General features: G+C 39.0%; 1 protein-coding gene across 5 annotated transcripts; it reads right to left on the bottom strand.

The window, feature by feature from the left end:
- On the bottom strand, positions 5966-22191 carry MMAA (methylmalonic aciduria (cobalamin deficiency) cblA type). Of its 5 annotated transcripts, none has more exons than XM_021395455.1 (7): positions 12858-22191; positions 11964-12298; positions 10777-10899; positions 9363-9533; positions 8758-8843; positions 8037-8186; positions 5966-6328 (listed from the first exon to the last, which is right to left on the bottom strand). In XM_021395455.1, the coding sequence occupies exons 1-7, from the start codon at positions 12986-12988 to the stop codon at positions 6041-6043; spliced, it is 1284 nt and encodes a 427-aa protein (XP_021251130.1). In that variant the 5' UTR covers positions 12989-22191; the 3' UTR covers positions 5966-6040. The 5 variants fall into 5 exon arrangements, with proteins under 5 accessions (XP_021251130.1, XP_021251131.1, XP_021251132.1 ...); XM_021395456.1 differs by having other exon boundaries at positions 11964-12433; positions 12858-12991; XM_021395457.1 differs by having other exon boundaries at positions 11964-12433; positions 12804-12937.

Raw genomic sequence — 23405 nt, 5'->3', positions numbered from 1 at the left:
TGTTTTGAATCCTGCACGTATGAAATACTAACAGTTGTTCACTAGACAAAAAAAAAAAAATGACATTCACTCAAAACGTGAGTAAATTCAGCTCAAAAAATTTGCTCTGTTCAGCAAGCAAGGGCATGAAAACTAATTTCTCATAGTCTCAGGCAGCAGCCAGGATCTCCAGGTAGATATTTTTTCCTAAGAAAAGCCAGATTTTTATAATGCAAAATTTTGCAAAGTAATTCATATTCCATTTTGCTGTTTATTTCATTTCACTGAGCTCTGCGAGATGCCAAAGATATCATGCTTTTGATGCGATACACAGGACAAATGAGTTTCTTGAGTGGCTCCCTATTCTGAAATGAGTATCTGATCTCAATTGTGCAATTCAAGCAATGCTAGTCCCCTTTAAAGAAGTTTATGAGATGAGGACAGTTGATCAAGAAAGCTTATCCTTGAATTTCAGAACAGAAGAGACTGCAGAGCAAATGGGCTTGTGGCACACATGCTGACCTTTTACTATGCTGGCCCAAGCTGCTTAACTATACTGCTATCAGCTATCAACAAATCTTGAAGGTTAAGGGCAGAAGTCAGTAGTGGAGGTGAAGGGAGAACAGATGAAAAGTGACAGCAAGCAAGTGTTATTTTCCACTCAATGTCCACAAGCTTACAGACATCTTTCATTCATAATATTTTGGGCAGGAAAAGTATGCAAAATATACAAAGTATGCTTAGCTGTGTCTTAGCTCTAGCATTAAAAGACAAGCACTCGGGTTAAACAGCTCCCAGTCTATGCTTCTGGCATCTAAGTCACACTAACTGCTGCAGTTTGTGATGTCCTAGAAAACCTTTATTCAGTTAGACTAATCATTTATAACTCAGAAGTAAGGTGAAACACGCAACTTGCTCCTTGCTCTTACCCTACAGGACCTGCCAAATTTGATCAGAGGAGAAAAAAAGGAAAAGCTGTCCCGATTCACTACAGATGCTTAATCATTTTCAAACACATTCAGTGTTCCTTCTAGTTCAGTTTGCAAAATGCCTCCTAAGAGATGCAGAACAGAAAATTCTTGGCACCCTCACCTCCCCTTACCCTTTGGAGTATTTTGCTTACTCCAAAGTAGTGAGAAAGCTTCTCTAAAGGAGAATAGACCTTACTGTCTCTTTCTCCTTCCACGAGTGAAAACATACAGCCTGGGGATTAGTTGGGCTTCTTTTCCCTATAAGTGACAGAACACATCTTAGCACAGCTGGATCATCTCTAAGCTTCCCATCCTTCCCAGGATGGTGCCTGTTTTCTTCAAAGGCTTGACGAGAGAGAGAAAGAAGACTAAAGACCAAAGCCTATTATACTTCCATTCTAAAAATGTACTGTAATTAAGAATTTTTCCCTTTGAAAAAAAAATGTATTCTCAATCCACAAATGTTGTTAATGTTCTAATATGTCAGTAGTGGAGCAGGGCTTAAAATTATAAGGGTATTACCACTGAGTATCTGATCTCCTTTTTACAAGAGGAACCCTGTAGTCAAGTTGTACACTGGAGATGGTTCAAGTTGTATGCTGCAGGGAAACACACCGATTTTTCTTTAAATATACCTTTTATCTACCCCTATTCAATTATGTCTCCAATGATATCTGCTTTAGAATGTCCAGCAGGAATAGTTTTGGAAACATTAAGCTCTGGAATAATGTTTCTCATTTTAACTCACAGATAATGTTACATCTTTATCGTGCATTCAAGAAGGGAACAACAGAATAATGAGCAAGAAAAAGAAGAAATAAGTATGCTTGTGAAGTGGAGGCTCAGGGGAGACCTCATCGCTCTCTATAACTACCTGAAGGGAGGTTGTAGTGAGCTGGGGGTCAGCCTCTTCTCTCTTGTAATTAGTGACAGGACGAGGGGGAATGGCTTCAAGTTGCGCCAGGGGAGATGTAGGCTGGACATTAGGAAATACTGCTTTTCTGAAAGAGTGGTCAGGCGCTGGAACGGGCTGCCCAGGGAGGTGGTTGAGTCACCGTCCCTGGAGATGTTCAAGAAACGTTTAGATACAGCGTTGGGAGACATGGTTTAGTGGGGTTGTTGGTGGTAGGTGGATGGTTGGACTAGGTGATCTTGTAGGTCTTTTCCAACCTAGCTCATTCTATGATTCTATGATACTAGAGCAGAGTAAGTCAATAACTGGGTCTTGCCAAGTAACTCTAAGAAATAAAACTTTAGGAAGGAAGCTGCATGAGACTAATTTTTTAAAAAGTTCATATGTATTCTTTGGTTTTGCTCAACCTCCCCCTAGAAATCTCAAAACCCATAGACATCAAACACGCTGCAAATTCATATATTAGCAACATACACAAGGAGAACAGAACGATTGAGCAAGCATATATAACAGGAAGCCATGAAATTACAAAAAAGGTGAAGGCAGACTAATTATCAGGGAAAAGTTTTCTACAACTTAAAGCAGGACATTACTGCAGAACAGCAGTCATGAAGAGGTCACTGTGTCCTGTCGCTGAAGACAGAGAGATTAGATATGAAAGGAGTAAGTCACACTGAGAACATGAATTTGCTAAGAGCATTTTTCCAACCTTAAGTAATATGGACGTAAATATACATGGGGCTCAGAGTAAAGAACTGTTACCCTTATACTCTACTGACCTGTTTCAGAGGGCTGGGTAAATCACTTGATCTCACACTTGTTTTTCCAGCTGTGAAACAGCAGCAACATCTATTATACAGGGACCTGGGGAAAAGTTTCACACTTGCATGTAACTGCAAGACTTGACAGGACACAAGAGTTTATGCATTTAGAAAGTTTGCTCCCCACCTCCGGTATCAATTTGACTAACAGCTCACTGTATTCCCTAGCAATCTTGCTATTATTTTCTCATATAGTTATATTATTTTCTTATACTGCTCTATATTAGCTGTGGTTTAAATGTTTACGTGAAAGTAACAACTCTAAAAACTAGAGAATACATCAACATCCTACTCAACAAATTTATTTACTATGTTGTTTCAGAAGTCTATTGCCTTGAATGATGATGTTTTAGAGCATTTTACCCTTTTTAATCCCACTGAGCTAGAAGTGATGAGCTGCAGATGCCACTTCCCATCTTGGGAAATACTGAATTATTTACTAAATTCTAGCCAACCAGCTCAAGTTAGGTAGTCCTTCTGAACACAATGTGTTTCATCATTTTGTTTATGACAGTGAGGACAAAGAAAACTGCACAACTAATTGAACAGTTGGCTACAAAACCTTTTGTGGCTGTATTTTACCAACTAGAAAATTTGATTCTCACATGTGAGGTTCAGCTCATAGTTCATGCAGTACAGCTTTTCTATTTGGTAGAGGAATTACTGAAAATCAAAGCAAAGACCCTTACCTATCATGCCATTTCTGCAGATCCTTGTCAGTATGAAACATTTCTCTGTCTACTGAAGCATGAGGCACAAATGAACATGTCAAGAAGGTAAATCTAATTTCTTTCATTTAAGAGGAAAATGCAGCTGAATGAAAAGCAGAACTTGCTTAAACCATTGCATTATCTTAAGAGTTGATTAGTAAATTAACTATACATTAAAAGGAGCAACAAAACAAGAAATAAATGATGACCCATGGCTTGAGTATGTAATCTGGGTCCGCAAAACAAATCTGGAAGAACTATTCTGCTACAACAGCCTTCATTTAAACAAAGCCACAAGTTCTATTTCACTTGCCTGACAGTTCCCATATAGGAGACAAGGAATAAAGTAGTCTCTGAAAAGTGAAAAAAAAAATAATGACACTAACAAGAGTTGATCTAGCAGATAAGTACAAGTAAGATCACTTTAAACACTGTCACCTGAAACAAATGGACTATCAAAAAATTGAGAACTTACCAGTTAAAATACTGCTGCTGTTATTCATTCACTTTCCATCCATCTTTTCCACTACTAGATACTATTAAAATATTGTTAATTTTTAAAGCTGAGAGGATGAAAGAAATTGCTTTTGGTTTGGGGTACTTTTTGTCATGTTCAATAGAGACCTAAACTGTTTTTAAATTAAAAAAAAAAAAAAAAGTGAAAAAATGTAGCACTTCTACAGTTTCTAACACAGAAAGGTAATAATCAAGGCTCTGTTCTTCTGCCACCCCTCAAACGCTCCTCTCCAGGCACTTTTACACAACAGACTGCAGTAATCCCAAATTACACATTTGGGATGAAAAGTTTAAGAAATAAGTGTTGTTAGAGCATTGAAGTCCTGACAATCTATGTGGTGGAAACCACTAACATCAGCTACACTGGTGCCAAATTTCTTAATAAAGAAATGCTTTGGCTTCATGTCCTACAAAATCCCACAATGCTCCTTGTTAGTATTTCACTACAAATATATAACGAGATCCTTGCCAAAAATTACCAAGTATTTTTACTTTACATTGCACTTTGATTTTACTTTCTGTTCATTCTTTTTATTCTCAGAGTAAAAATATATGGACAACAGAACATAAGCCTTCATACAATGGAAGAAGTAACTGAAATGTTAGCAGCTGAGGGAGATTTCTGTATTGGTTAATTCATGCTACTTTGACAAACCAAAGGAAAAAATCCTCAGCATTTTCAACATTTATTAATCTTTCTGATAGTTGCTGAATTACACCTATGAAGGAGTGAAAACTATGAAACACAGAGGTCTAGCAAGACAAAGTAAACTTAGCTGAGAACACAACGCAACAATTAGTAAAGGAGACAGAGAAAAAAGTGTCTCCGGAAAAAGAAGAAAGAAAGAAAGAAGGAAAAGGAAAAAGGATCAAAGTAAACCAATTCATAGCTACCCTGGAATTGTTTGAGAAGTCCTGACTCAGGTTGCCAGAACGCAAATGTTCTGCGAGATGCACACTTCTTAGGAATCCAAACAGGTAATACTGAACTTAAATTAAAAAACAAACACAAAAAAACCCACTATCTCACATACTATTACATGCACACAGAAAATCAAGATTATAAAAAGCACCACTTCTAATGCCTTTTATATTAATTCATATAAGTGACAGTAGACACATTAAAACTCCTGATAATTTAATGTTTTTCTGTCAGCCCTCCAGAGATCAGCATTTTCCTATTTTACTCTTCATATTTAGTAGGAAACTCTGCTTCCTAGTTCATGAATTAGGAAAATGCCACCTTCACCTGCATTCTCAAGAGAAATCTTAAAAAAAAAAAAAAAAAAACCTTGAGTACTTTTAAGTCCTAAATAGTCATGTAATCCATAAGAGAGGAGAAAAGTAGACCTTTTGTTTGAATATGAAAAGCTTACTTCAGTCAAATAAGAACCTCAAACCATTACAATTTACCAGAGATCAATTATCCCAGTATAAAAAGAGTTGCAATTAAAAACTTTGTGGATGACACTGGTTCCACAAGTCTGTATTTTAAGAAGTCTAATTAGACTCTGCTTTTGTACTAAAACAACTAGTTAGAATCTATGATAGTTAAAATTCTCTTCTCCTAGCATACAGCAAATAGCTATAGCTTCCAAACAGTGATCGAACAACTTTTCATGTGCATAAAATGCATTTAAGATTGCAGTCAGAAGCTACCAGGGGGTCCAATGTTCTTGCAGAGACTCAAGAGGAATGAAAAAGTAATTCATGTGAGCAACAACTGATAGTAAATCAGAATAGAAAGTAGAAGTGTTTACCACCTCTAAGACAGTCCCACAATGAAACTGTGGCACCAGACTTTTCTCTCCCACCCTTTCAAAACCAGCCACATTTTGACACAGGCTCACATTTTTAACCAACAAATCCATGATGTGTACAGACTCAGAAAAGTACTGTTGTCCAAATACCATGTGTAGTAGCCTCAGAGTGTGTGTTTCCATTGAACTCTGCATATACAGAATCCTACAGTATTTTTTGCCCAGTATTTTCTTGGGAGAGTACATACTAATAAATATGTATTCCATTAGTGTCTGTTGTAGTGAAACACTTGAATTCACGCACAGAAAAACTACATTTAATATTACGTTTACATGAAGAAATTAGCAAGAACACAGTAGAATGTAGTGATTAGAGACCATCCTTGAATGCTTTCAGCAGCAGGTCGGCTGCCAGCCCAGGAGACAAGACACCACTAAGAACTTTTTCTTCTAGAAGTGGAATCTTATCCTTGACTGCCAAGTGACTCCGGAAATGTTCCAACATATTTTCTTGGATTAGATTCCACATCCACACTTTCTGCTGTTTCCGTCGTTTAGCAATCAGCTCACCACTTGTAAGCATGAGGTCACGAAATTCTGTCATTTTATCCCACATATCTGAGATACCTTCTCCAGTTTTGGCAGAGATACGCATTACCTGTTGGATTCAGAAGAATTTTTAAAGCTGAGTAATTACTGGGCTTAAGGGTTCAATTACTGCATCAGGTAGACTACAACAGTCAGGTAACGTGGAAGGCAAGCCTGCTTCAATACACGTACCCAATGCTGCTCAAAACAGTTTTGTGCTGCTCACTCTTTTCTCCATGAAGAATAAAAAATAAAAAAAAACTCAAAGTTGGGATTGTACCAACTGTAAGTAGATCTCAAGATCCATAACATGTTGGACAAACTGCTTGTATAACAAGTGAGAATCATTCTAAATACGATCTTTAACTAAAAATGTACAGTGTTGCTATTTTACTTAAATGTAAACTTGATTAAGTATTCTGGTAGACAGACTCTGATAGCTACCCTTCTGCACATAAAAAGTTCTGGAAATGAGACATTATACTTCTTTTTACATACGCTTCCCAGACTAGGAATTCATTCTGCCAAAGTATTTTAGGCATCCAACAGAACCTTTTAAATGTTACCACCGTTTTTACTTTCTTAAGAAAAAAATCTCTCTCCAATCTGATGGCAAAAGTCCCTACACATCAATATTCTCTTTTTTTTTTTTTCCAGTAGTCAGACAGTGCCATCACTGAAACAGAGACAGATTTCTGATAACCTGTTTAATTCATTGGTCTCAAACAGGTGTTCTGGGTCACATTTATAAGGCTGAACAAACAGGTACCAATGCAGATGTATCAGTTGCTTATTAGATAGCTATGAACTAAACACACAGAGTGATGAAAAGCAAAGAATCGTGTACCGCATGTATGATTATGTCAAAACAATATGCGGCAGCAACAAGAGGATTCAATAAAGTCAAAAAACAGCATTTTCGGTACTCTTCTGCACTAACTTCAGTCACTGCATTTCTCATTACAATGACTAGCAACTCTGATCAGATCTAGAAACCAACAGGACAAAACAATGGTTAAGCCTCAGGGAGCTCAGCTGATGTAACGTTAATTCAAGGGGATCAATTGTAGGCAGTATAGAGCAAATCTCCTTTGTATACACACGTACAGAGTGAGAGTGTGCGCACATGTACTTACGTTAGGACTGAATCTTTTTCTTAATAATTTACCGTTATTTTTTAATATATAGGATAATGCATTAATACTAAAAGCACTCAGGATGACAACCCCAATAATCTAGACGTTGTATACACCGTTAGATGAGGTACCTGCTCATAAGAACTCCTATTACGTGTTTGTTTTTGGTTTTTTTTCTTAAAGCAAAAAATTAAAGGAAACACATGAACAAGTGAAAGAACAAAGATAATCATAGGTTTGAGAGTTATAAATAGGGAAAAAAAAGCTCGCAGGACATTTTAAGATAAGCATAATTTACCACAAGCAAGAGAACGTAGTATAACCACAACCCATGTTAGAAATCAGACTGCTAGCGCTGAGATTGTAGCTCACGACAGAAATCGCAGCGGGCAGGACTGTGGCTTTGCAGTATTTCATGCGGCACACCTTGAGATCAGAGGTGAAATAGAAACAGCAGCAAGCAAGACTCTAACAGTATAAAAAACCTAAGCAATCGTACTAAAATTTTTATAAAAGAGCTCAGAGAGACTTATACAGCTAGGTGAGACAATAACAGCTGTAAATCATGCAGCACTTTTTTGGGAGAACAAAAACAAACAAACTGAACACCTCAACAAAAATGCTAGAGCAAAGTACACACACCTTTGGTCTCCAAACCTTCGAACGCTTGCGAAGCAGCTTCAGAGCACTAACATATTCAGCTTGTATTCTCCGTGCAGGCACAATTAAATCACCATCAGCTTTATTTATAGCAACTAGATCTGCCATCTCAATTATACCCCGTTTGATACCCTGAACGGAATAGAGAGAGAGATCATAAATACCCAGAATAGCTGTGACACACCGAGTTCATCATAGAAAGCGGATCAGAAAAGCTTGGTTTCTGGTGGCTCCTGCTGGTGGGTGGCTATATATGCTAGTCGTGCAACAGCTGAACCAAAGGCCTCTATCATCACTAGGTGTTATTCTGACACTGGGATGCTACATATGGATATCCGAGTTAACATGAGAGACTATTTTATGCACAGATACTTAAGTTTAACCAAAACATGACCAGGTTTGCAAAACTTGATATTGTTTTCCTGTAATAAAAAACCACTCCCAATAAATCATATATAACCAGTAAATAGGTCACAGTAAGTCACAGACTATCAAAATCTTACAACCTAGTATTTCCTACATATGGAAAAAAATTAGATCCCAATTGTGTGACAAATTACTTAAGACACTGAAAAGACTCCAATAACAGCAGTATAGTTGAAAAAACACTACTGAAATTAACTTCCTGCACAGATTACATTCCTACACTTAAATTTCTCTTTCTAATCTTAGGCAGTACTTAAAAAGAGAATGTGAAAAATACCTGTAATTCATCACCACCCGCGGGTGGCAGCACTAATATAAACATATCAACCATATCAGCCACAGCAAATTCTGACTGTCCCACACCTGAAAAATTAAATTCAGAGTTTACCACTTATGACAAGCTTTCACGGTCGCATTAACGCCAGCACTTATAACAAATGGCAGTTTTGCACCACCTTTCTGATTTGGACTAACCACAGAATCATAGAATGGCTTGGTCTGGAAGGGTCCTTGTAGCCCATTCAGTTCCAACCCTTCTCTGCTGTGGGCAGGGCTGCCACCCACCAGCTCAGGCTGCCCAGGGCCCCAGCCAAAATGGCCCTGAGAGCCTCCAGGGATGGGGCACCCCTAGCTTCTCTGGGCAGCCTGTTCCTCAATACCAATAAGCACAGACAACATGGAACATATCATTCTGGTGTTTTTACAGGATGTAAAAATGCACAGGGCTAGAAAATCGACAGAGGGTATGCATTTTCACCTAGTGACACTGTATAAAATCATGAGCAGAATTCAAGACGAAAGAAGACAAAAGTTTGTAGTTAATGACACATCTGATATTAGATATCACAGCAGAATATCTGGAAGAAAACCCTAAGCACCTACCTACTGTTTCCACAAGAACAACATTATAGCCTCCTCCTTCACACAGCAGAATGGCTTCATTTGTAGTCCTTGTTACACCTCCTAATGTTCCTCTGGTTGGAGATGGTCTGATGTATGCATTCATGTCTCTTGACAACTCAGTCATCCGTGTTTTATCACCCAACAAAGAACCTTAAAAATTTACTATTAAATTATTTCAAATGTGCAAAACAGTCAGATCTCCCTTCCCAATCCCTGCCGCCCCTGAAATGTGTAAGTTACTGTTTGGCTCTTCTGCTTTCCAGAAGCTGAAAAGGCCTGACAAGAAGACCTTACTCCTACAAATATGAAGAATTTGTTCTAGGTCGGAGTGCATTCTACAATTTCTAAACAGCTTTTTTTTTGTGGCCTATACATAGCAGGCTTCAAAATTTCACCTTTGCTGTTTCTTTCCAAAAAGACAAATTTCCACATTACGATCCTGGTATTTGTTGTTGGTCTGGGGTTTTATTTGTTTAATGCACATTCCAAAAGATGAGAGATGCTCAATTCATTTAAGTGGTGCAATCTTGGCATATTGCTATTCTACGGATGCGTCTTGAATGTACGCATACAAGAACATACTCTTTCCTAGCTCTAAGTCATGGTAGACTCAAATTTGTTTCTTTTTAAATAGTTCCAATGCAGCATCTTCTAACAATGTAAGTGCAGGAAAAAGGAACGATGCTTCCTGGCGGCTGCCCATTAGAAAGGGAATAAAATCAAGATTCCATTATTTATGTGAGAGATATCATTAATCAAGCTTGCTCAGACTAGAATTTCCCCCAGAAGTTTTGTTTCGACAGTCACAGATTACAGTCACACAACCCTGAAGAATCTCAAATTTAAAAAAACCACCAATCCATGCTACAAGTTCGACAACGACACTGCAGCAGGAGACCATGACACTGAGATAGTCATCACAAATCTAGAAATTCTTATTGAGAACTAATGAATTGAGAATTATGCTAGCCTGATATGCACATCTGGATCGCAGTACACTCTAAAAAGTTAAAAAGTGGCATGTACCTCCTGCCTAGTGATTGCCACTATCGCTTTTGAAATAGAAATTAATGTCATTCTACTCTTTAATATACACAGCAATAAACAGACAAATAAAACCTGAGAGAGAAAAAATAGCAGCTAACTATAGTTTCAGATTAAAAAAAATGTCAAAGAGTGTTCCAACACTGGAAAAAAGTAAACCTGACAAAATCAGGACACCAATGCATAATTCTCAACTTCATATTGTACGGGGTAAAATGAAAAAACCGACATAATATTAGTTTTTAATACCTTATAGGCCCCCTAACTTATCCTGCATTTGCCCCAAAAGAGATACTTTTACATTTCAAAACATATTAGAAACCTGACTGAAATATTAAGTCCTACTTACCACCACTTGTACTGGAGGAAGGGTCTACAGCCAAAACTGACACTTTGTGTCCTCTTTCTGTAAGCATTTTCCCAAAGCATTCAATGAAAGTTGATTTCCCAGCACCAGGAGGACCAGATAACCCTAAATAAGCACATTAGGAAAACAGGAAATAAAAAATCCCACACCTTTTTGATGAAATAAATAACACACTACATAAGCACTGTCAATACTAATTTGAAAACAATTCATGTTTTACCACAATATCACAATAAAAGTAAATAAAAGGATGTGCCACAAGTGATATACCCAACTAAGTCGTTATAATTAGCTTGAAATACACCTTGGTTCATCCAAGACAGCAGTGCTCACTTCAGCAGCCCTCATCCTATCCACACCATTTGGTACATAGCCAGCCTCACTTCCTCCCCTCCAAGAAATGTATCGACAATAGCTTGTAGCTCAAAACTTTAAAAACGTAATAACCTAAAACTGTTTTTCAGATTTACATTGAAGGGCTGTTGGGCAATTTGCCAGCATTTCAAAGCACATAAGATTAGCTCGGTAATTTGCACTAAACATTTCTCGTGCCTCCCACGCTCAAGTTCTCATTTTTACTACTTTTGTACACAGGAAAGAGGGCAACTTGGCATGACAAGTTCTTCCCTTTCGCAAGGGAACAATATTTTAGAGTTTTTAAAGAGAACTAGGTTCAACTCTCCTCAGATGAAAAGTTGCTGCTTGTAAGAAAAGCATTAAAATAGAAAGACACATATTTTTTTTCCTTTATGAACTGGTGAAAGGATGTACTCAAGGAAAACACCCACTTTGGGATAAGAACAGATCTGTTTAACTACATCCTTCCCTTTCTAAGTGTAGACAACAGCTATATCAATCTGCTAACCATCTGACATTTCAGTTCATAATACATATTAAAGCAAACACTATCAAAAAAAGAAAACACCAACCGCAACAATAACCATCCCACAATGACTAAAGCATAAATTACTTCCACAGTTTTTTCAAGAACCTCTTCCAGCCCAAACCATAACTTCACTGACAGCAAAAGTGATCTAGAATTATTACAAATCGTACAAAAAACCAACGCAAGATTACAAAGTACAACGTTTAAATTACAGGATCGATAATGAAAGGTGAACACTGTCACTCTGACAAAGCAACTACTGAACAGGCATAAAAGGACTAACCCACTCTAAAGGCAAGCGGCTTTCCTTGATTTAACTTCTCTTGTTCCCTGTGGTAGGATAATACCTTCTGAAGGAGCACTTGGGCTACTTTCTTTTTCCTAGTCTGAGTTGATTCTATAAGTGTAATAGCTTCAGCTAAACAGGCTCTGTGACCCTGGACAAGCCCATTGTAAAGTCTGTCTATAAGTCCTTTTTCTCTGTCGGAAAGCCCCTCTGCTTCCTGCTCAGGGGCAGTTTGGTGACACAGCTCTCTGCTCAAACACTTGGCCGAACACATCCATTTTGAACAATGTAGGTGCGCTGGTGTAAGAGACTCAATGCACAGGAAATTTGATCTGGAAATGAAAGTCAAGTTCTTGAAGTAAGTTCTTTTAAAGAAATAATGACGAGGGAATCTCAGCAATACAGAAGGGATCTTCATTTTGTTTAGAATACCAGAAACGTATCAGTTCACTTCTGTTTTAGAAACCCTAAGGAGAGAGGAAAACATTTTTACTTCCAAGAACTCAAAGTGGTTTGTGAGGATTCAGATGAAACATGTGCACAGGCACTCATCAGCTATTTCATCCCAACCTACCAAAAGGTAGACTGGGATGAAAAAGATGGTTCTCTCTTCCCATTGAAAAAAAAAAGAATAAAATGACGTTACAGAATCATCAAGCATCACATCCCTTTATAATTGAACAAAACAAAATGAAGGTATTATTTCTGTGAGTAATCAGATAATTAAAAAGCACTTTAAAATACGACAGCCTCCAACACTTGCACGCTCCGGGCCTGCTCCTACCAGGCTCAGTCAGTACCGGCCCGAGCCCCAGCCAGCACCCACGACCCTCTTGCCTCACGGCGACGCTCCCGTGGGTCAAGACAGCGCCCACTCGCGCCGCTCCGCACCTCTCCACTCCGTTCCCGCCTCCGGGACGGACGGTTGATGAAGGACCACAGCCGCGCGCCAGCCTCTCGGGGGCGCGCCGCTCCCCGCCGTCCCCAGCACCCGCCCCTCCCCGGGGAAGTGACGCCCTCATGCCGAGCCGGAACTCCCGGGCAGGGCCCGCCCCAGGGCCGGGAAACGTAGCGGGGCACGGTCACGGCTGCTTTAAGGGGTGGCGGCTGCTCGGAGGGGGCGCGGCGCGGACGCGCCCGCTCGTCCTCGCGCTCAGCCACAGCCGTTACGAGCGTTAGGGTGAGGGCGCGTTAGACGTTAATGGCACACAGCTGCGCTAGAACGGCGCGCGGGGGCAGTCAGAGCCCCTCACCTCCTGGCGGTGGCGGTTTGCTCCCGGCAGTAGCAGGAGTGGGCTGTAAAACCGCATTCAACTCCTGACACCTTTAAAACGGCAAATTTGAATTTGTGCAGGACCACTGAGTAGTCTCTGAGAAGAAAGGCTTAAGCCCCCCACTGTTTATTAATTTATACTTCTTCCCTGTATTCATCAAGCTAAACCACCACATTTTAAATGTTTATTTCAAGAATACAGTCATCTTACGAGCCCCATTTGGCAGCTGTTCTGTTAAACCAGACGTGTTTACTTTTAAACACACAGCCAGCTACAGGTACTGCTGCTCGTGCCTTCCAGAATTGTATTAGTTGTTAACGTTCCTATGCAACTGGCAGTACCACTGAGGTTGTATGAGACAGCAAACATTCTGATCTTAACTGGAGAATGCATAGTTAAACATTTTCGCTATGTCAGCCAACATGATGTCCATAAGCAGAGATGCACACAACTCAGTCTCCTTGTCAGAGCTAACAAAGAATGCAAGTTGGTGTCCCCATCATCATGATGAAGCACACAGACCAGAATCCCACTTTCAGAAGAGCCTGCTGCCACTTTTTAGCCAGGTCTTTATTTATCGAAGATGAACTGTTAGCATTCCTTCTTTAAACAAGTTTTTAAAGGCCATTTCAAGTGTCGTGCTTAAATGGAGGTAGTACGTCTCCAGCATTAGTAACAGCACTAAAGCCCTTCTGCTCTAGTTCCAACACAGATCACTGATCCTGCATTTTGCTCAACTTCGTGTTCTTCCATCTGGGATTCTTTTGTCATTGACCTTGTTGCAAGGATTAAATGAATAGAGTCAAGAAACTGCACGTTCTGGCGGCTCTGAAGGGGAGAATGTTCAGTTCTTGGTGTACAATCATCTTGTGGACCAGAGTCAGTGGAGTGATATTAAACAGTGCACTCAGCAGTTCAGAACATGTAGTGCTCTATGCAGTCCATCAGCTGCATTGCCAGTCTGGTATGAACATGAAAAACTATGCACGTATTCTGGAGTACTTTTCCTGGAAGAACCGTTTCAAGACATTTGAACAACTGGGATTTCCTAGTTGAGCTTCACCAGTGTTCAAGTCTACTCTTTTTCCTCCCCCTCTCCTCAACTCCAATTTTAAACAGTCCCCACATGTCAGACTTCACAGGAAGACTGTACTGCACTGCAATTTATATAGACCTGTTCTCTCAGTACACTGGAACAGAGATTGCACAAGCCTCCTACAACTGTGCACTTCTGGCATCTCTGGTCTTATCCTACTCTGACTTCATATAAAATAGACAAAAGTACTTTCTTAGATGCTGGACTATATCTCAAGTCCACTTGATCTACACACTGTCCCATTATAGTGTTCTCATGTTTCCCTTATGGTCTTTTAATGTATATGACCAGGCATACATCTTTTTAGTTTTTATTACACCCAGTCCAACACATTTTGGTTAGTCTCACTGTTTTGTGCTCTCTTGGCCCACATGTACTGCTGCTTACTAAGAAAACTGCAGTCATAGTTCTGAGCCAGTACTATAACAGCCACGCTGTAAGGTATTAAAAAGCATTGTACCACAGGGTAGAAGTGTGTGGGATGCACATATCTTTGGACAAAATATGCAACTGGATCCCAAAATAACAAAAAAAAAAAAGGAGTCTTCCATAACTTGTTGCAACACAAGCAGTATTACTTTAGCTCTTTGCCTAATTCTACCATGCAAATTTACATTCCATTTATCCGGCTTCCCCTTGCAGTTTTAGTTGGATCCATTCATTCTTCCCTTCTCTGGCAGAACTCCAATTTCCACAGCTCTGCTCATCTCCTCCTTAAGAAGTCCGGAAGCAATTTTTGTGCACATTATTGTCACTACAGGATTTAAAATATTCATGGAAACAGCTATAAGCAATGTGCTGCAAAGGCAAGTACAAAAGTGAAATCCTCAATGATCTAAATGAAAAATGCTGAGAAGAAATTACATAAAGATAAATAATGAAATTAAATGAACAGCATCAGCTTTAAACCCACTAGCTTTTTCCTGAACATATGAAGATGTACTTTTTCTGTACCTAGGAACTACCTGTATTGGTCCCTCTCTCTGGACGTTTAAGTGGCTCGGCATGGCTATACTTGCTACTGATAGTGGTTATAAAATAGTTACATTCATGTTACTTACAAGAAGAAATGATGTTTATTCAGAGATGAGGCTTTATTTCATCACTTCATTCTCCCCTTGCAAGGATGGGAGGGATATTTAAGAAGGCTCAGCCATGCCCTTTCTCTGCTATGCCTTCTTGCTAAATGATCTTCTCATTATGAAAAATTCAGCGACAACCCCTACGCTGCCTACTCATACTGCACTTGTAGCATAGTACTGTGCTACAAGTCTCTTTTTTTCTCTCTTGCTCATTTGCTCCAACATTTCCTCAGTCTGCCTCTCATAGTTCACCCTCCTTACTTACAAATGCATGCTTTTGGATATTATGGTTACAACCAGACTAGTGGTTTTATTGCTATTATAGGCAGTTCTAGAAAAATAAAATCATACTACTTAGACCACATTAAACATTTTTGCTGACATAACATAGATTCATACTAAGTATCCAAACTATCAAGCTCCCTTTTGCAAACACTATACACCTGTCTCCCAGCTCCCAGGAGACAGCAACACAGTGCTTCTTCCCCTTTCACATCTGTGAGCCAAACACATTGCATCCCAGCGCATATGAGAAGTGAGGGGTCACCACTGCAACCTACCATTGCTTATCAGAGCAACAAGCAAGCAGTAATTTTTGGTGCAAGTTAAATCTTGCCAAGGTGTCAGGTGTAGGCAAATTACAGAATAACTATAGCCCTTACTACAGTACAAGCAAACTGCAGTGGTGACTGAATGACTGCTTGTCCTTTATTTCAGAGGACACTCCTCAACTCATTTCAGTTCTCACACAGAGAAGACTGAACCAATCTGAGTGTCACAGTGCAACACTAAGCAAGGCACCTGCTGATTAACGACCTTGTTTTCAGTGCAGAGCAGTAGCCTTTAAATAAGAACAGTCTCAGAACTTAAAAAAAAATCCTTTTTTTAAGGAAAACTGGACACTGAAAAAATACAGTGGGAAGCATTTTCACATCAGAAAGTTCACCCACTTAAATGCAAAACCCAAAGCCCCAGCTCATGATGCATTCATGACTTACGAAAGGAAAGAGCCTAAAAGAAACAATCTCCCCAAAGGTCACTAACAGTTATACAAGCAGATGTTTGCTGCATAGAGGCTTCAAAACAGAAAAGCAAGTCAGCTCTCTGGCTAGGTCTGGGGATAAAAGCCTTACCACCAGCTTTCCCAGTTAGCAACCTACAAACAGGGAATGACTCCAGCAGCTGAGCAGATTCACCGTACCTGTGCTGGAGAGGAGCTGTAAGGTTGTAAGAGCTGCTAAAGCTGTCTGGTCAGTGTGGGAAAAAAACCTGCTCTGAACTTTGGGTACTCTCTTGTAGGTTTAAGGCAAAGAAAAAGGAGGCAAACTCCATCTTATCTCAATATGGTTTATATTCGTAAAGCATTTTTATAAGCAAGGGAGCTGAAATATCTTCACAGAATTTTATGGCAGTGACTTCAACATTTTCTTTTTGGTACTAACGGAGCTATGACTACACATTAGAGAGAAATGACATCACCCACTACTGGAAAGTTCCCTACTGATCATACAGAAGTTTTTCAACTGTTCACAATGGATTGTCTGACATGAAATGAAATGTAGAAGATTAAAAGAAGTTTATCTTCCAGAAGCAATTATGTTTTCTAAATAACTATATGGGCAAAAAAATTACACACATTCATATAGACTAATGGCTGTAAAAGCTAACTAAATTAATGTTGTCCAAGACTGATTCATTCTCAAATATTACATGCCTAGAAAGCTAAGTCACTTGCCAGTAAAATATTGCCCATAAAATACTAATTTTTTTCTTTCTCTTAATAAAAAACATGTGGCGTAAGGAGTATGTTTTTCTCCATAGCCTCCAGTGACTCACGATATCAAAATATTTCTCTCGCAGGGCATCAATGCACAGCTGAAAAGGAAACCATTAATTGCCTCCTGATTATTTTCAGCACAGCAACGAAATCATAGCAAGCATTTTTTGAAATACAGTAAGTATAGCACTATCTGATGCTTGACTTTTACAAAGCATCCTCATTCCCAGCTACTTTGTGCCTACGGAAATCATTAATCAGCAGCAATTTTTAAGTTGTTTTCAGATTTGACAAAGATGGGAACAAAAGGCTGATGCTTTCAAGCAACTAAATACTATCTGCCTTCTCCCCCCACCCCAGTACACAAAGAAGTTATTAGACTGGTATGAAATCAGCACAATCTTTTACAGAGAAATGTTGAAATCTTACTTCACAAAGTGAAGCATATGTTATGGCAAAGAAAATCAATGATGAATGCATAACCCAGTTTGTCATTGTAAACAACTTTAAGATTGAAGAGATAGACTTTCACGCATTCGAATGTTTTTCCCTGCATCTCCAACACCATCAGTGCTCAGAAGTCTGTCTCAACATTCCTACGCTGAATGGTTCACAAGTAGGTGAAAAGGACAATTGGTGGAAGTGAGATAGTAGGTAGAAGCGGCCATAGGAACACAACAATTGCAGCAAAACACATCAAGACACACATTTTCAGTTCCAGGATGAAAACAGTCAACATGAAGACGACCAGACCCATGATAAATCTCATAATTGGTATTCAAGACTGAAGTATACGAAAATTTAAATATCTGCAGTTCAGGGAAACCCTCAGTACAAACAGGGAAGCCTGTTTTCTGCAGTCCATGTAGACATCTTAAACATGAGGCCCTCATTTATCTTGCAAATAGTTTTGGTTCCTCGTATGTAAGTGCATACATGTTGTGCTTGTATGCTTACTCTCCAATATGCCCACAAAAACAAAGCTTTGGTCTTCTTAAAATCACTAAATTTTGCATTGCAAACGTCTCTTTTCCAGGCATCCATAGCAAATAAAGAAGAATCTTTCTTCTTTGTCTAAAATTCAGTATTATATGATCAACCCATCCAAAATAGTAATGCAACATTGCAAGAGGCTGGGAATCTTACTTAAAAATGGCTTTTAAAAAGAATCACACCAACTTGTATTGTGTCTTGTTCCTCTATGCCATCAAATAAACACTTTTATGACAGTATATCTGCATTTACAGAACCTACGCTAATGCTAAAACATATTGTGCCATAGAATGAAAATAGAGGAAAAATGTTTAAAATTTTAAGCCAGAAGCAAGCAAAAAAAAAAAGGTAAAGTCCAAAATAAAAGTAACATCTGTAACAGATTCAGCTGCATTGGAAACATCAACATACAGAATACAAAATGCAGGGAAATATTTGTTTCTAGCACCAGCTGATAGGAATCCAACATGGACACTGGGAACATTTCTGTTCAAAATCCGTTGCTTTTTTTTTTTTTTAAGATATAGTTTCCATATTAGGTCCACATTTAGAAAAGAACTCTCTTTTCCAACACTCACCCCATCTCATTCCTTTATTATGGTTCCAATAAACAATGTCTCACCAGCACTGTCTTTCCCCCCTCAGTGACAGTTAAGCACTATTTCTGTTGTATAAAAAGTAGTGTTTATATCTTTAACATATGGAAATAAAAATGATAAAAATTTCATGTGTATCTTGCCTCCAAGATCATTTCCTTCTTTTGGCCAGGAGGGGAAGCTAATGCTATGTATTTTGGTCACACAGCTTGGATCCATCCTGAACACAAAAGCATTTATTATTACCTCATCATCACAATGATAAATCTAACCTCTTTGGCCACAGCCGTCTTTTAACAACGTGAGGAACAAATACATTCAAACATTTATTTGGGGTCACTCAGTTGGATTCAGAGTGTGAAATACTGAAGTGACACCTGTGTCAGCATGAGTTCCATCTTGGTTTTACCTTAGAGGCTTATTCACTTAAGACCAGTGGCAAGGGGCAGTAAGCCTTCTGAGGGACCTTTACAGTCAGTTTCAGCCTTTCCAGCAGAATTTTGTTGTTTTCCTTTCTACAATTGCTGCAGTAAATTAGGAATCTCCCTACAATATACTGTGTATATGGGGATGTCATCTAATTTCCTACAGAAGACAGGAAAAAAAAACATCTTTTCATTTTACTGTGGCAAATGAAACAGTAAACTGCATTATTCACCTCAGATGATTCGTGGTCATCAGTACCCTTCTTCACTTTGAGACCACATTCAATCATTTTGCAATATTAGAAAGGAGCAGGGGGACAGACAGTGAGTCAAGTTTTTTCTTTCTAAACAAATATTCCATTTTAGCTTATCAGCATCAAACACAAACAGCTATTTTGTTGATAAAAGTTCATCTACTGGCAATGCTAGATTGCCTCACAGTGCTATAGAAAGAAATGACTAGTCAGACACCAAAAGCTGTACCTGGTTCTTTCTATAATTTTCTAGCTTTGCATCTACTTGCCTCTAATTTGGTGTAGTCTCAGACTGTCCATTCCAGAAAGGCCAGCAACTGAACCAGCTCCCAGGAATGCTCCAACTCTCAAGTATCCAAAAAAGCATCACAGACACCTGTTCTATTCCCAACAGGAATTTTTCTAGCAGTCTCCAATGGTCAAGTCTCCAAAACCCATTCAGACAGCTTGTTATGGCATTTTGCTCTCTCTACTGTTCGGAATGGTACCAACTCTACATTCATCTCAGTTTTATTCTCTGCAATTTCAGTCTGCTATTTCTTGCCCCATTCCCTGTAAAGGGGAGAAAAGTGATGAACTGTTCCACCTCAGAGTACATTCCTGTGCATGTTTTGAGACACTTAACACTCCTTGCCCCCTTGCTGCCATCTCGGAAGAAACATTCAGTGGAGGAGTCCGCCTTTCTTTCCAGGTCACATTTGACGTATTTCTCATCATTCACACTTGATTCCTCTGGACAGTTTTCAATCACGTGTCCTGATGCATAATACCCAACTAGACACTGTATTCAGTAAACCGTCATCAACCCTTGGCAGTACAAAGGGTTAGAGGCCACACAACTCACTCTAACATCCACGTCTTCTCTCTTACCTCCAGGTTTGTTGCAAAACTGTGAGCACAAGCCAAATAGGTCAAGTAAAACCACTAAAGATGCTCACTTCCTATCTAGTCTCTGTATTCATATAGTTGTTTATTCTTCCTGCAGCGCAGGCTATCACGTTTGTCCCCCCTGAAAAGCAAGCTATTGTTTCCAAGTATGAAACTACCAATCTCAGTACCTCATGGGCTTTGGGAGTCAAAGTAAGTAAAAGAAAACCTGGCCTTCACTCTTGTCTTTTCTGGTCTTCATCACTGTTATAAATAAATTATAGTAATAACAAAAGAGGCTCTTCTCATTTATTTCTACTTACTTTGAACATTGTAAGTTGTATTTTTTTTTTTTCCTAGAAATGTGTGTGGTAGATGAAGTCTCATGTTTACATCACAGAAATCAGAGAAAGCAGCAAATATTCACTAGTTATATCCCCAGGACAGAGGTATTCCAAGACACTACATAAAACTAACGTGTAGACTATAAAGATATAAATACGTTTAAATAGTTAAGTCCTTTTTTGTTACTGTAGTATTAAATGTTAAAACAAGGGGTAACCAAAGTTTCTTAACCATGAAATACAAATTCCCGTATTTAGTTTTATTTTAGAATAAAACTTTCCACAAATAATATCAGTAATATAGTAAACATAATGAACTCTGTCAGGCAATCACTGGATGTTCCTACAATGCAAACAAATACTTCTGGATTACTTAACGAGGACTAGCCTCACAGAAGCACAGACAATAGTGAAGCCTGTATTTTAGTGAAGGTTATTTCTGAGAAATTTATGGTTGGCCTTTCTGGAAGAAGGCTACAAGTAGAGACCTAATGTTAGTTAACTAACCACATGCTTTCATAATTCATTTGTTCTATACTGCAAAGACCAAATTTTAAAAGTCTGGCCTGCTGTTAACCTTCTTGTACTTGATGATCTATGAAGGAGGTGACAGCACATGCACTTTCCATCAAAATAAGAGGGCAAAATAATATTTTCCTCCCTTCTTCACTTTAATGCAATTGTTGAAGGTTCTGTTGTTGCTTTCAATAATCATTCTCAGATGCTGGTTGGATAAATATTTCAAGGCTTACTTAAAGAACAGTAAATGCTTACTAAAAGAAGCTTTCAAGAGAAATTTAAAAATTGAGGTTTTTTTTGACAAAAGGAGACTAGAAAAGTAGGACAAGAGGCAGGAGCGTACCTCACTTCACAGGCATTAGGCATTATCAAAATGACAGTGAACGATCTGCTGCATCACCTAAGGCAGACTGAAGGAGGAATCAAGTTCATTTGTAGAAAGGCAAATTTATACCAAATAGTACAAGAAACTAACTACAAAGATGGTTAAGAACTTAAAAATCATACACAGGGAGAATTCAAAATATCTTCCATTTGAGTTTTACTGAATCCTTGTACTCAGTCCTTCTGTCTATTCCACATATCATCTGAAAGACCACACGATACGGCCAACTCATCACCTGAATGGGATTTACTGCACTTCTCCACATCCATAACATATATAGGGCTCAAAGAGATGTAATATGCAATATTCCTGGAATAACTACTCTCAAATATTTATGCACCAAAAAGCCACATTTTCCACTCACGCTCTCTTTACAGACAGTATCCAAAAAGAGCATTTGCAAGAACAAGGTGACTCTAGCAGACAGCTGTCGCTAACTCTTAACTACTCAGTTTGACATACCCTTGCTGCTTTTGGCTCCTCTGCCCTCATGAGCATTTTTCAAACCCAATCTGAAAGCTGGCATAGGCTGGTTCTACCAGCAAGAGCCCCTTCCTATACATCCTGAACAGAGTGTAGATAACCAGTCAAAAGCAAACCAGTATTCTTCCAAAACAAAAAGAAGGGGATAACAATACGCTGTTCCCCTGCATCACCACCTTCTCCCCCGCTCTCCTTCCCCCCCCCCCAAAAAAAAAAAAAGACAAAAAAGCCTTTACACCTACAGCTTGCTCTCAAAGGGCTTCTCAGAAAAGCAAGCAGCCAGAGGCAGGGCTGCTGAGGTGTGCTGAGCAGCCAAAGCCTAAGCAAACATTTTCTTGGAGGTAGAGCAAGCGGCCTACAAAGCTGTTGAGTTCCCTGTTACTTATATCACCAAAGCACTGGGGTTTTTTTGTTTGCTTGTTTTTGTTATTGTTTTTCAGTGTTCTCCCTTCCCCTCATAACCCTCAAGATTTTAAACCATTCATTGGAAACTGTTCCACTGTGAGACCTCCTCCTGCTACTGAGTCAACTTAGGCCAGAAGGAAATCACATGTAGCAGTAAGTCCATCCAGACTTTTCCCTTTCAGGGATTTCCCTTTCCCTTTTACCCTCAGAAGCAGAATTAGTTTAGAGGATTGAGTAGCAATGACTGAAACACATCTCTGCACCTCATCCATTTTTTTCCTCTTTAAGGACTATTATCCCTCATTTCCTTTAATCTCTCTTCATTCAGCTTTCCAGACAAAAATAAAATGAGATCATCACTTAAACACATTTGATGAGACAAAACAAACCTAATAAATGAAGTGATGTGCACCCCAAGCTTGGATCTGTTTTTAAAAAACTATTTCCAAATCACTGTACCACATCATTATCACTGAGAGGTGCTATGGTATATATAAAGTATAAGCGCCTACAGTGCAAAATAACTTCACCACTGCATGAAAAACTGGGACCTATGCAATGGCTATGCCAGTTGGTTACTAATTTACTGGGTACTATAAAGATGGGACTGACAGTAATTTCAGATACACTTCTGTTTCAACAGTCAGGGAGGACACATGCACAACTCACAACAGATGCTGCTAAAAGAGAGCAACAAGAACAGTCAGCTCCTACAAACATCAAAGACCCACCTGTTTGACTGTTATCCTCAAAGTGACTTAAGAGTGTAGATTGCCATGCACAACAAACCTGTGACAAGCAAAGTAAATCACTGTTTTCTATTTCTACTTTGACAATGTTTTTAAGGTCTTGTAAGACTTACCTTCTATAAGGAAGATAATTTTAAATTTAATTTCAGTGTCACTATTTTTACTTCAGTAGTGAACCAGCAATTCCTGG

Source organism: Numida meleagris, chromosome 4 (assembly GCF_002078875.1).
Source record: "Numida meleagris isolate 19003 breed g44 Domestic line chromosome 4, NumMel1.0, whole genome shotgun sequence".
In the NCBI taxonomy this organism is placed as follows: domain Eukaryota; kingdom Metazoa; phylum Chordata; class Aves; order Galliformes; family Numididae; genus Numida; species Numida meleagris.
Note: the sequence above shows the minus strand (reverse complement) of the source record. Positions and strands in the feature narration are given on the sequence as shown.

What these genes read in the sequence shown, in the direction of transcription:
- MMAA (XM_021395455.1), bottom strand. Translation starts at nt 12,988, where the DNA reads ATGAGGGCGTCACTTCCCCGGGGAGGGGCGGGTGCTGGGGACGGCGGG. An exon ending in GCCGCTTGCCTTTAGAGTGG is followed by an intron (nt 10,900 to 11,963) that starts GTTAGTCCTTTT and finishes GTGCTTATTTAG; the next exon opens with GGTTATCTGGTCCTCCTGGT. An exon ending in CGAAGGTTTGGAGACCAAAG is followed by an intron (nt 6,329 to 8,036) that starts GTGTGTGTACTT and finishes TGAATCCAACAG; the next exon opens with GTAATGCGTATCTCTGCCAA.